Here is a 13808-nt window from a genome sequence, read left to right on the forward strand (position 1 = left end):
ATAAGGGTAAAGGATATATAGGAACTCTATTATTTTTGCAACTCCTCTATAAATCTAAAATTATCTCTAGATTTAAAAAATTGCAAAAAACAAAACATAAAAAAACCTAAACTTAAAAATAAATATGCCTTCACTGCCAAAATTTCTTGATTTAATTCAAGACGTAATTTTTAAAAACTCATTAGAAATCAATAATATACTGTTCACTTAACATTATAGTCACTTTATTGCTCTAGAAAATTTAGTTCTTGAAATCATCAGATTACATATATAGTGATAATGAGCCACAAACATGTACATACACAAAATCAACTGTATATTATGAGGCCTCTTCTCTAACTTAGTAGAAAAATATTACAAAAAGAGCTGGTTATGGTTGAGCTATCAAGTAGATGTCACATTCCTATAGATCTGAAAGTTGAACAACAAAAACCTGATGTTACTAATAAATTACCAATAAATGTATTTGAAGAATCCATATTACATGCAGACAGAAGAAAATTGGTTACAAAAACCATTACATTATTCTGTACTAAAATTTTTGCAACATTTTAGACATTTCCAATCATGTAACAACAAAGATCAAAATAAATTTTATAGTTGATAGAAGCTCAACAAGTAGGATTTAACATATTACACAACTCAAATCACAGTTGCATAATACATCCAATTCCCCCAATTTTATTTATCCAGCATGAAACTGAAATGTACACTATTCTCCCAAAATGCCTCCTCAGGCACCATTCCCAATCAATCACCTTACCTATAAACCTTTCCGTTTAACCTTTCAATAAGATTTGCTGGGTATATAAACTACAGGATAGTCTTCATTATTATTTCAGAACAGACACTAAGTATCAGTCATATGATCTTCAGTTATATTCTTTTCAAAAGGTACCTGCACTGCTGCAACTGTCCATGAAAATTCAAGCCTAAGAAACAGAGAAAGTTCGTAGTCAAGAATCTGATCTAGGCAATTCTAAAACTATACTAATAATGTGTCTACACTGTAAAAGAAGGATTTTCTGTCTGAGAAATATTCCTCAATGGGTCTGAAAGGAAAGTTGTAGGACTACTGCTCTCTGATGTAAAATGGTTAGGTAATTCCAAATATTTACTTAATAGGCTAGTAAGCTATAGGTGAGCCTTTTAAAAAATATTCAAATCCACAGAATTATGGAAATAAAATTTTAGAAGGTCATAGTGTAAGACACATACAGAACTCCTCTTATAATGGCACATCCAAAATAAATCTGTCCTAACAAAGCAGCACAAAATCAATTTAATAATCATTTGAAACTAAATACAGGGGGAAATGCTTTAGTTAAAATCATCAACCAAAATTCATAAATGGCAAAAGAATACTGTCTCAAAATATACTGAATTCACATATGTAAATTTACCATAATGAACTAATGCCAGATATAAATAAATTCAGATTACCAATTAGGTTGAAATAAATTTTAGAACTATTTTCACAAGAGAAATAAATGTACATGATAAAGGCACAGTAGCATCTAAAAAAAAAAGTGATACCTTTATTACAAAAATACAAACTTTCTTAACCATTAACAACACAACACAGAATTTTCTTGGAAACTTTTTTTTTATAAAGGCTTGATTTAGCATGCCAGGAAAATATTATTTTTCCATTAAGATGCATTTATGTAAATTATGTAAGTTGGATTGAGGTCAGTTTCACACCTGGAATTCACAACCCCTGGCAGAAGTACCAGCTGCTAATAATGCTTACTTATATCATATATAACTTAGCTGGATATTAAACTACGCAACTGTTGGTGCCAATCTGCTTATAAAGGCAATGCTCTGGAGACAAAGTCTTCTCACAAACAGAGGGCAAGCAGGTTTCATTATTAAATGTTCAACAATAATCCTCAATTCATTAAACAAGGTCCTGCAAGATAAAATAGTTTTCTTTCAGAAACACAAGGGAAAAAGCAACACAATGCAAGGCAAATGCTGATGACAGAATTTCCCACAGCCATTAAAGAATCTGAAGAAGTAAAAGAAATAACTAAAATGTATTGCCAACAGTTTTCCCTAGAAAACACAAAATAAAATTCTCAAATCAACACCTATCCTTCTGGGGAGAAAAGTTCATTTAACAAAAGCATTTAATAAATGGCTACCTCTGAGGGCTGAGATTAGGGATGATTTATATCTTTACAGTAGAATCGTATCATTTTCACATTAACTTAGGCAAATTCAACTAGTTCTAAAAAAGCGAACAAGAAAGTGAAAATTATATAACATGGGCAATCCCACCTACCATTTCCTTAAATAAACATACTGTTTCCTAGAGCTTTCATCTGAAAAATAGGAATAGGCACTTTATGGAGTTGTCGTGAAGTTTAAATGAGATAACACAGAAGATGCTCAATGGATATTCCTTCCCAGTTGGATCATTACACTGATCAAACTGGCACTTGTCTTCCTTCAGACTAAAGCCCAATTCCTTAACATCTAATGCCCTCCAGAATCTGGTCTCAATCAAATTTTCTTCTTCATCTCCTGCCACTCTCTGCCCCGACTCTCATGTTCCACTTATGTTGCATGTTTGTGCCCAAAACAGGTTGAAGACTCGACTTTGCCTTAATTGTGCTCGCTGCCCACAAAGTACTCTTTATTATACACGGTACACATCACACATATATAGTACAGGCTAGCAGACACAATATCATGTATCTTGTACTGTAATTGATCATCAAAGGTAATAATTTTCAACTTATGTGCTGACTCATCCTATATAAAGACAACTCCTGCTCTACTTTTCTGTATCTTCCATGTTATTTTTATGGTTAGGAAAAAGCAATAATGTACTGCTTAAAATAACAAATAAAAAAGGAGCCCTGGCCAGGTGGCTCAGCTACTTAAGAGCATTGTCCTATACACTAAAAGGTTGTGGGTTCAATCCCTGGTCATGGTACATATGGGAGACAACTGATCGATGTTTCTCCTTTCTCTCTCTCTCTCTCTCTCAAAACAAACAAATCAATGAAAGCATATCCTCAGGTGAGGATTTAAAAAAAAAGGGGGGGGGGGTCCCTAGCTGGTTTGGCTCAGTGGATAGAGCGTCAGCCTGAGGACTGAGGGGTCCCAGGTTCGATTCTGGTCAAGGGCATGTGCCTGGGTTGCGGGCTTGATCCCCATTGGGGGAGGTGCAGGAGGCAGCCAATCAATGATTCTCTCTCATCATTGATGTTTCCATCTCTCTTTCCCTCTCCCTTCCTCTCTGAAATCAATAAAAATATTTAAAAAAAAAAGAGGGGGGATGTAATATGCCCTTGCACAAAGACAAGAAGGAAATTTGGAAATATCCATGTGTGAGCAAAACACCAATCGGCTGCCTCCAGCATGCCCCCTAACAAAGATGGAGCCCACAACACAGGCCTTGCCCTGACCCAGAATGGAAGCAGAAACCTTTTGGTGCATGGGACAATGCCCAATCACTGAGCTACACCAGCTAGGGCCAATCTCAGTTTTTGAAAAGAAATACAACCACCACCACCCGGCCGGCATGGCTCAGTGGTTGAACATCAACTTTTGAACCAGGAGGTCACAGTTGGATTACTGTTTGGGGCACATGCTGGGTTGTGGGCTCAGGCCCCAGTGTGGGGTGTGCAGGAGGCAGCCAATCAATGATGCTCTCTCATTGATGTTTGATGTCTCTTTCACTCTCCCTTCCTCTCTGAAATCAAAAGAAGTTTATTATTTTTAAAAAAGGAAATACAACCACCTTCTCACCAACCCTAGACAGTTCTAAAGCCTAGAACTGAAATGTACAAAAACACTGTTTGCTTGTAAATTCTAACATGAAACTGAACTAACTTAGCCTGGCCAGCATGGCTCAGTGGTTGAGCTTTGAGCTATGATGAACCAGGATATCACGGTCAATTCCTGGTCAGGGCACATGCCCAGGTTTTGGGCTTAGTCTCCTCTCCACATTGGATGTGCAGGAGGCAGCCAATCAATGATTCTCTCTCATCATTGATGTTTCTATCTCTCCCTCTCTGAAATCAATTAAAAAAAATATATATATATATATATAAATAAAGCAAAATAACTTAAACATTACAAATACTGTATTTAACAACACTCTTAAAAAAATAAAACAAATTTGAACTAATCACCAGCTTACCGACAATATGGATTTCTTCGAGAAGAGTATCGGAGAGTAAGAAATCTATAGTATATAAAAGGCTGGAGCAAACTTCCTTGACCGCTAAAAGAAACAAATACAGAGGTAATAAGTATACATCATTAATTCATATATATACTCTCAAAACTTAAAGGCAATTTAATTGGAGGATGTCTTTATTAATCAAACTAGAGGCCCGGTGCATGGATTCATGCACCGGTGAGTCCCTCAGCCTGGCCTGCACCCTCTCACAATTCGGGGTGCGGGTGAAACAGATTTGGGGCCAACAGTGCCCCAGCAGCAACCTAACCCACGCCAATTCCACAAGGAATCGGGCTCCCTCCTCTACTGGTTGGAGCGTCTGCCCCCTGGTGGTCATTGTGCATCATAGCTACCGGGCAAACGGTCACATGGTTGCTTAGGCTTTTATATATATAGATGGTCATAGTAATACCTACCATATCTAAATCCATTATATCGTTCCAGAACTTTATTTAGGTTATACTATCTATTTGGGACCCAACAACTTAAGTAATATGTGGTGATTCTGTTTTTTTGTTTTTGTTTTTTTTTTCCAGGGGAAAACATAACTTAAAAGAATGGAACAGATGCCTTTGTGAGGAAATCTACAAAACTCTTACTACCTTGAAAAGAGAGTGTTAAAGAAAGGAATAACTGTCAGGTACATAAAAACCTCAGGCAATGAACATTAAAATACTTCATAAACCATGGTCTATTAAATATAAAATGCACCCAGCTTAGACTCAGCAAAATCAATTTAGGTATCTATGTTAGAGATAACACTGAGAGAAAAGTATAAGCAGGCAAATAAAAACATGTTTACTCCCTCCCTCCCTCCCTCGCCTTACTTCTACAATTAAGATACAAACTACTGAGGTGGTAGTAAGCAACAATTAATTCTAGACCATAATTAATTAGAAGAACAATAGGTAACAATTCCAGATTTTTCTCTAATATAAAGAAAAATCAACTTAATAATAGAATGTACTAGACTTCCCAAGATTCTTTCAAATGTAGTTATTCTGAAATTAACTTTCCAAATGTTAAATGATAAATGACAAAGAATGATAAATAAGACATGTTCCCAGGTTTACTTTAATGTCTCAGGTTCTCCACTATAAAGTGAAAAGATAATTGCTAAGATCCATCTAGCTCTACATATCAGGATCTACTTCAACAGATTGAAGCAGGATAAAATTTGAGTTAATATATTTATTACAGTCACTTAGTCATCAACCTCCTAAAACAAATGTATTTTCATTCTTACCTAAAGAGCATAAAAACTGTAGCAGGCATCAAGAGTATTTCATTACAAGCAATGAATTTCAGAATATTCTGTTGATTAGCACTTAATTTATCCAAGATGGATCTCAGCAGAGGTAAACTATTTGAACCCTTTGCCTAAAACAGAAGAAAACAAACATTAGGAATAACAAAGCATTTCTGATCACTCTATTATTTTCTTTCTTTAGATAAATAGCATATTCAACAGGCCATACAAGCAAAAGACAAATATTTGGAAATGATGATATAAAATAAGAAACTACTTAAGGACAAAAGTTAGTATATTTTCTTGCTTTATTATATTTTATGTACTTGAAAATTTAAAAATAAAAACAACTTTAATACAAGTCCTTTACATTTCTTAAGATTAGAAAAATGATGGTTATTTCTCTCCAACCATAACAAAACCTGACTATCCAGTAATACAGTTAAAGTATCTGTGACTCCTTAGCTAACTAAAGGTAGAAATCACCAAGTCCAATTACTGCTGTGACCAAAGAACAATAGGGATAAAGAAAAAGGCCAACACAAGGCAAATTTTGATATTTTCATTCAAACTTCAGTGCATATGCAGTCAATCTGCCTAGCACACTTATGTTAGGCTTAATGTTCCAACCCAAGGATAAGAAATTTTAGTAAAGTAGCAGTTCAGAACATTAGAATAAAAGAAATTCAGTACACTCTACTTGACTGATATGTTAGAATTTAATACTGACAGAACAGCTAACAACTTATCAAACCTAAAAGATTCAATTCCTTTAAATAATGAAGAGATCTATTTCAACTTCAGAAATTCCTCTGGCAACTAAGGGATAATTTTAAATGCACTATTTTATCTACAAAATATACTGTATTATGAAATGTAAATAAAATATTCCAAACTTAAAACTTTCAAATCATTAAATAATTTAGGACAAGTTTGTAAGGATTAGAGGAGCTTTTTGTGACAAAAGCTAAAATGTCTTAGTGTTCAAATTGTTTAACTAAAAAATCAAAAAGGTTGATCCCTGTTCGGGCGCCATAATGCTGGGGTTCTTGTCCCAGCCTTACAAAGCGTTCAGCATTCTGGAGAAAGGGGCTGCGGGTAGATGATTCAAGAGTCCGGAGACGAAAGATAATTTTGAAAGGCACTGGGGGTCAGAGGAGCTTCAGCTGAAGGAACTAAACTCTCTCGTCGAAGGACCCCATGGTATTTATTAAACACAATTTGTCCTAAGGCAAGGTGGACATATACACTTTAAAGGGTAGGGTACAGAAGCATTGTCAGTTTGGGGAATAGCCTACAGCTGTTCAGGTGTTTGGCCAACAGGAGGCAATAAAATGCCCTGAGCTGTCTGGCAGTTAACAATTATCCTATTCAGGTTTGGGGGAAGTGCCGTTTCCAACAGGTAAACTACATTTGTGGCTCACCCTTGTTGAGCTGCCCAAGCTTCACCAACTTTTTGGTGAAGCTCTTGTAATTATTACATGCTGGAATTGGTTCCCGGTACAAATTCATGTCAACTAGCTCAAACTCATGTCAGGGGTAAAAAAGAAAACAAACAAACAAACAAACAAACCCTGCATAGTTTTACTTACATCAAGAACCTTTTTTGTGTATGTGGCAGCATGAAGCAAAGAGAATAACAAGACTGGGAAAATACTCACTGAAGAAAACAATTAAGGAAACATTTTAAATTTATCAAGTACTTTGCAAAATAGGCTATGTATTATGTCCAAATATTCACATCTGAAATGGCATCTGCTAAAATGAGTTCAATGACAATTTTTTTCAGTGTTACAAGGATTAAATATGTCAAATTCATATATAATGGCGAAACAGGTGCTCAAATAATTTCACTTTCCTCCTATTCCCTTTAAGACTTATCTAAAAAGGCAGTATTTAGTCTTAAAAGATATATTTTATTGTGCTTCCATTATGTATAGTTGTCTAAATTATTCAAAAACTCTTAAGAGCAGCACTTCTCACTTCTCAAAGCACAAATCACTTTCCTGAGAGATGATCCACAGGAGGAAAATAACAATTAAAACAAGTAAGTTTAGAAAACACTAGTAACTTAGTCTCACAAAGTACATTAGCATTTCAAAGGTCCTATAGTAAAGAAACCTATGGGTTAACCTAGTTCTTTCCAGACTAAACAGCACACCCCCTTCTTTATCCCTTCCCCATTTGTTAGAATACCTATTATCATCCCACAACACTTTTGAAATGTGTAAACATACAAATTCCAGATGAGTTCTTTAATTTTCATTAGCTCCAGAGATTATCCAGTGACTATATTTTCTACTCTGTCCATAGCAATGGGCAATTTCATTGTCAAAAGGTACAAAGGATACTTGTAACAGGGTAGGAATTGACAAAGATGAGTGAATACAGCAGGTAGTGGCAGCTGTCCTCTAGCAAAGCTTGGGCCAGGAATGCTCTGCTTAACTGGAAGTGCGGTAATCTTTGGTGCAGCCTCAGAGCACTGGTAAGAGCATTTGCCAGCAAAGCGCGTTGGTAAAAGCTTGCTGCTTCATGCAACCTGCAAATTACCAGAGGAGAGGTTATCATGAGACATAAACAACTACCATGCCTCTTCCTCCTTTGTGAATTGCATCATAATTGCACAACACCTAAATCTATTACTTAATTATAAGCAGAAAAAAATTACACTGGTGTGGCTCAGTGGCTCAGTGTTGACGTATGAACCAAGAGGTTATGGTTCAAGTCCCCATCAGGGCACATGTCCGAGTTTCAGACTCGATCCCCAACGAGTGTGTGTGTGTGTGTGTGTGTGCGCGCGCGCGCGCGCGCGCGCGTGCGAACAGGAGGCAGCAGATTGATGATTCTCTCTCATCATTGATGCTTCTATCTTTCTCTCCCTCTCTGAAATCAATAAAAATATCTTTTTAGAATTTACTAGAATCATTAGAAGCATCATTTCATATATATGCCCAATTGAATTTTACAAAGCAGCCATTTTTCCTGTTAAGTAAAAAATGCAAAAAAAAAAAATAAACTCATTTCCACACATCTATTTTCTCTCAGATTTCAATGTGATGTCAGTTTCCACATAGCACGTAATATATTCCTCCTGTTAGTAACATTAGGTTATTAGTGCCTTAAAGACTTGTCTTTTATTTGTCCCTGAATCCCTTGCAGTTTAGCAAGTCTTACACTTAAAAGATATTTCATAAAAACTGACTGAACAACTGAATAACAAAGGCAGAAATAGATATAATACATACCCAAGAAGAGGCAGAACGAATAAAGCAGAACAGTACACTGTGAACAGGCGAGAAAGCCACATTGCTGTGTCCAGTTTATTGGTCATCATGAATTGCTGAATTTAAAAAGAAAAATATTGTAGTAAGCTAAGGCTGAAAAATGTTTTTAAAGATGAAAATTATGTAGTTTTATTCCTATTCAAAATGTTTGAACAATTCTGTAATAATACATTGTTTTTTTTTAAGATCATTAGGTGAAAACTCTTAAAGCAATCACTTCACCTAACAAGTCCAAACACCCTACTGTTTTGATGTGGAAAGCACAGAAGTACTTAAATAGGAAAATACCAGTAGACATATAAAAAAATAGTCTAATCAGGAGCCCCACCAGTGTGGCTCAGTGGCTGAGCATTGATCCATGCACCAAGAGGTGGCTGGTTCAATTCCCCATGGTCAGGGCACATGCCCTGGTTGTGGGCTTAATCCTCAGTAGGGGGGTACATAGTAGGCAGCCAATTGATGTCTCACTCTCCCATCGATATTTCTCTCTCCCTCTCCCTTTCTCTCTAAAATTGATTTTAAAAAGACTAATCAGGAAAGAAAAATTTGTTCAGAGATTTAATTACAGTTGTCTGTATTCCTTCTATACTTGTAAAACTGACTTCATCTATTTTAAGACTGTTAAATAAGAAGTGCTCTCAAGAGAACCAGAATGCCTGTTCTTACAAAAATCTCAAACTGAAATAGGTAGGTCTCAGATCTGAATAAAAAGGTAGTATACAAAGCCAGTTTGGATTAAGTAAATCTTACAAAGTAGAAAAGTAAAACCATGCTAACAGTAACTCACTACTGAACTCAGCTGGAAGGTGATTTGCCCATGTACACACAAGGGCACGACATACTCTAGGTCAGTAGTCAGCAAACTCATTAGTCAACAGAGCCAAAAATCAACAGTACAATGATTGAAATTTCTTTTGAGAGCCAAATTTTTTAAACTTAAACTTCTTCTAACGCCACTTCTTCAAAACAGACTCGTCACCCAGGCCGTGGTATTTTGTGGAAGAGCCACACTCAAGGGGCCAAAGATCCGCATGTGGCTCGCGAGCCAGTTTGCCAACCACGGCTCTAGGTGCTCAAAATATGGCTGTCTGGTGTTAAACAGCATCTGCCTCTTCGATTTTATAACTTGCTCATCCCCAGGAAGCTCCCCCACAAGTCTTACCCTGGTTTCAGTGGCCCTCGATTAAACTTGTATATACCATTTTCTTCTGTTTTCTTCTCATTCTGTTCCTTTACTGCTTTTTGCCAATAGATGTGTCCATCACCAATAACTTAAAATATCTTTTTACATTCAAAAATCAACTTATATTCAAATTCTAAAGTGGCTTTCAAATTTTTGATAGGACCTACATAAATAATTTTTACATCAAGATCCAACACAAATGTGTGAATATATAAACAAAAGTTTCACAAAACAATACTTACCCATACTATGTGTGATAGATTTTGGTATTTTGATTTCTAGGTTATGTTTTAAAAATTAAGTGTTGCCCAGTCGGTGTGGCTCAGTGGTTGCGTGTCAACCCACGAACGGGGAGGTCATGGTTCGATTCCCACTCAGGGTACATGCCTGGAGTTGCAAGCTAGATCCCCAGTAGGGGCGTGCAGGAGGCAGCCGATCAATGATTCTCTATCACTGATATTTCCATTTCCCTCTCCCTTACTCTCTGAAATCAATAAAAGCATAAAAAAAAAAAAAAAAAGACTTAAAGTGTTCCCACTAAACTGATTTCAAAACTCACTAATGCATCTTAATCTGGAGTCTGAAACAGGTCGTTCATTCAACCAATCAAAGTGTAATATGCTAATGATATGCTAAGGCTGCTCAACTGATCACTATGACATGCACTGACCACCAGGGGGCAGATGCTCCGACTGGTAGGTTAGCTTGCTGCTGGGTCTGGCTGATCAGGACTGATCGAGACTGGCTCCACACACCCTGGAGCCCTCTTGTGGTCCCTCCCAGGCTGGCCAACCTCCCGGGTCTCTCCCTGGCCCTGATCTTGCACCAGTGGGGTCCCTTGGCCTGGCCTTTGCCCTCTCGCAATCTAGGACCCCTCAGGGGATGTCGGAGAACCAGTTTCAGCCCGATCCCACAGGCCAGGCTGAGGGACCCCACTCGTGCACAAATTCATGATATATATAATATAATTATCTTTTGCAAGAAGATATAGTAAAAAACTTTTGGAAAAAAATGCTAGTACATTTTAAAATTCAAGGATGTTTTATTGCATGTCTTTTTAACAGTATGCTGGTAACTTTGGAAATATGCCTCTAGTTTATTCTATACAACTATATTGTTGACACCTTTAAGTTTAAATGATCATCAGTAGCCAAGTGAAAGGATGAATCTAGATCACTATGCTGTTTCTATACTAATATTAAGATTCTACAAATGTTCTAATTTTAGAACATTTTCTTAAAACCTATTTGTGTTTAGGGTGTTCACTCTGTGATAAATCATTGAGCTACGCATTCCATTTTATACATTTTTATGTGTGTGTAACTTGATTACACAACAAAAAAGATTTTAAAAGGTGTATTGGTCTAAATCCGTGGTCGGCAAACTGCAGCTCGTGAGCCACATGTGGCTCTTTGGCCTCTTGAGTGTGGCTCTTCCACAAAATACCACGGCCTGGGCGAGTCTATTTTGAAGAAGTGGCATTAGAAGAGTTTAAGTTTAAAAAATTTGGCTCTCAAAAGAAATTTCAATTGTTGTACTGTTGATTTTTGGCTCTGTTGACTAATGAGTTTGCCGACCACTGGTCTAAATTTTAAGAGTGAACTGCCCAATCATGTTATAAATAGTTCAGGCAAAAAATATTACTGGATCTTTGAGTGAAAAACTATTAAGGTGAAAAACTATTCACACAGTGTCAAACTACTATGTCATAGACTTTAAATATATATATATTTTTTTCATTGATTTTCAGAAGAGGACAGGAGAGGGAAAGAGAGAAACACTGCTGTGAGAGTGTAACATCAATTGACTACCTTGCAAACCCCCTACCAGGGATGGAGCCCATAACTGAGATATAAGTGCCCTGACTGGGAATTGATGGTGAACCCATGGATGATGCCCAATCAACCGAGCCACCCAGGCCAGGGCTCATAGACTACTTTTTAATTACGAAGGCAAAAAAGAAGATATCTTTACAATGGAGAATCTGGTGGATACCACCCTAACCAGATAATCAAACTTAGTATCTCAAGTGAGGGGATAAATCAACATAAAATGCGTCCTGATATATATATAATGTACTGAGAAGGACAGAGTATCACTTATCAGACAACTCCAATTTGAGGAATATTCTGCAGAACAACGGGTCTGAATATGGACTGAATATTAGGTTATAACATGAATCAATGTTCAATTTCCGAAATTTAACTGCAAAAACTGCAGTGATGATTGCATTGTAGTCATGTAGAATACGAAATTATTTATGGGTTTGCCATCATGATGTATGCAACTAACTCTGAAAAGGGTCTGCAAAATAAAAAAGAGTGTACATATAAATAGAGATAATGGCATAAACTGAGCAGAAACATTCTCTGCCAGCACGCGTGTGCAGAATGAGGCGTGTCCTGGCACGATCTCACGTGGCATCTTCAACCTTGGGACCTAGGATAGAGACCGAGGAGTGGGAGAGGCAAGAAGGCCCAGCTTCCACGGCATACAGGTGTGGGCCACCTGCTCCAGGCTGGCCCGACAACCAGCCTGATGTCGCTTCGGAAAAAGAAACGTGTGGGTGCCTTCCATCTTCGATCACCATCTCCCTCTGCCCCACCCTCAACCCTACCCCAATCACTAACGCCAGTCCTGAAAGCCAAGAGCTTCTGGAGCGCCTCGGACCCTACCGGCAACACTTCCTGCTCCTTCCTAACTCTTGCACATCAAGCCAGAGCACCTGGCCTGCTCACTCACCACTGCGCCCGCCCCTTGGGGGCCGTTCGGGGTCGTATCCGCCATGGAGGGCACACACGCGCGCGCGTCTGGGACGCTGCAACTAGGAAAAGAAACAAATGTCAGCGCGGAGCCCCGGCCCCCGTCACCGGCTTTTCTGCCGGTGCCACAAGCCAGGAGCGCCCCCGCGAGAACTCCCAACTCCCCTCCATAGAGAAAAGTTCTCCCCGGCACCAGTGCGGCGGACTACCCCGGGGACACCCGTAGCGGCCGGGAAATACCTGTCCGGCACCGCCAAGAGCAAAGCGGGGTTTCTAGAAAGACCTGAGCGAAGGCGGAGCTTCGGAGCGAGGCCCAACAGGGCTGACCTAACGCCGCCGGCGCGGGGTTATTGCCGGGATCGGAAGTGCTCCTTTCACTTCCGCGAGGAAGAGGCGGTGCTGAAGAGGGGAAACCCGGAGCGGTGCCCCGGGGCATAGTGGGAAATGTAGTTTTTCTCGTTTTGGCTTCACCTGCCCTGCACGACTATTAGCCCAGTAAGCTAAAAAATCGAGGCCGGTGAAACAACTTTTTCTCTCTTCTCCAGCTCACAGATGCGCCCCCCCCCCCGCCCCCCCCCGCCCCCTGCCATTGCCAGGCCACGAAATCTCTTTACTCCCTAATATAGGAGGCTCAGCAACGTCTTCTTTGCTGTTTTCCTCCAGGGGCTCATTCAGCCCCATGGTTCTACTTCTGAAATGAATTCCCTCAACGGGCACATAAGGCGGCTGCTATGTGACAGGCCCGAAGCTTGGCATAGATTGAAGATAAAAAGATGAGTATTGTAGACTGCAGGGGAGACAGACAAGTAAACCGAAATCACACACAGTGCTGTGTAATACCAGCAGAAGCCTAGTTAATCACAGGGAGCACTTAGGAGGGGTTCCTAGGTCTGAAGGAATCTGGAAAGGTTTCCTGGAAAAGGTAGCACTGGCCCTAAGTTTTGAAGGGCAGGCGAAGTTGGCTACGTGGGGGAGGGGATTCCAGACAGCAACAAAATGCATGAAGCAACAAACAGGAGTCAGGTGGTTAGTTGAGTATGGCCAGAATGAAGGTGCCAGTGAGGGAGATTAGGAAAGACTTGAGCTACAGAGTCATGCAGCTGTGCTAAGGAGACAATCTGAATTTAAC

At 38.9% G+C, this 13808-nt stretch overlaps 1 protein-coding gene across 5 annotated transcripts; it reads right to left on the reverse strand.

Moving 5' to 3' along the window:
- Window positions 1-207: 207 nt before the first annotated feature.
- TMEM33 (transmembrane protein 33) lies at window positions 208-13045 on the reverse strand. 5 transcript variants are annotated; one of them, XM_054729372.1, is made up of 10 exons: window positions 12920-13044; window positions 12660-12741; window positions 8696-8790; window positions 7802-7989; window positions 7043-7110; window positions 5448-5581; window positions 4160-4243; window positions 1795-1915; window positions 899-932; window positions 369-411 (listed from the first exon to the last, which is right to left on the reverse strand). In XM_054729372.1, exons 2-9 carry the CDS (start codon window positions 12702-12704, stop codon window positions 927-929), a joined length of 741 nt encoding a protein of 246 aa, XP_054585347.1. In that variant the 5' UTR covers window positions 12705-12741; window positions 12920-13044; the 3' UTR covers window positions 369-411; window positions 899-926. The 5 variants fall into 5 exon arrangements, with proteins under 5 accessions (XP_054585357.1, XP_027999521.1, XP_054585347.1 ...); XM_054729382.1 differs by lacking the exon at window positions 1795-1915 and having other exon boundaries at window positions 208-411; window positions 12920-13045; XM_028143719.2 differs by lacking the exon at window positions 369-411 and having other exon boundaries at window positions 867-932.
- Window positions 13046-13808: the final 763 nt, after the last annotated feature.

The sequence above is a fragment of the Eptesicus fuscus genome, chromosome 2 (assembly GCF_027574615.1).
Source record: "Eptesicus fuscus isolate TK198812 chromosome 2, DD_ASM_mEF_20220401, whole genome shotgun sequence".
Lineage (NCBI taxonomy): Eukaryota > Metazoa > Chordata > Mammalia > Chiroptera > Vespertilionidae > Eptesicus > Eptesicus fuscus.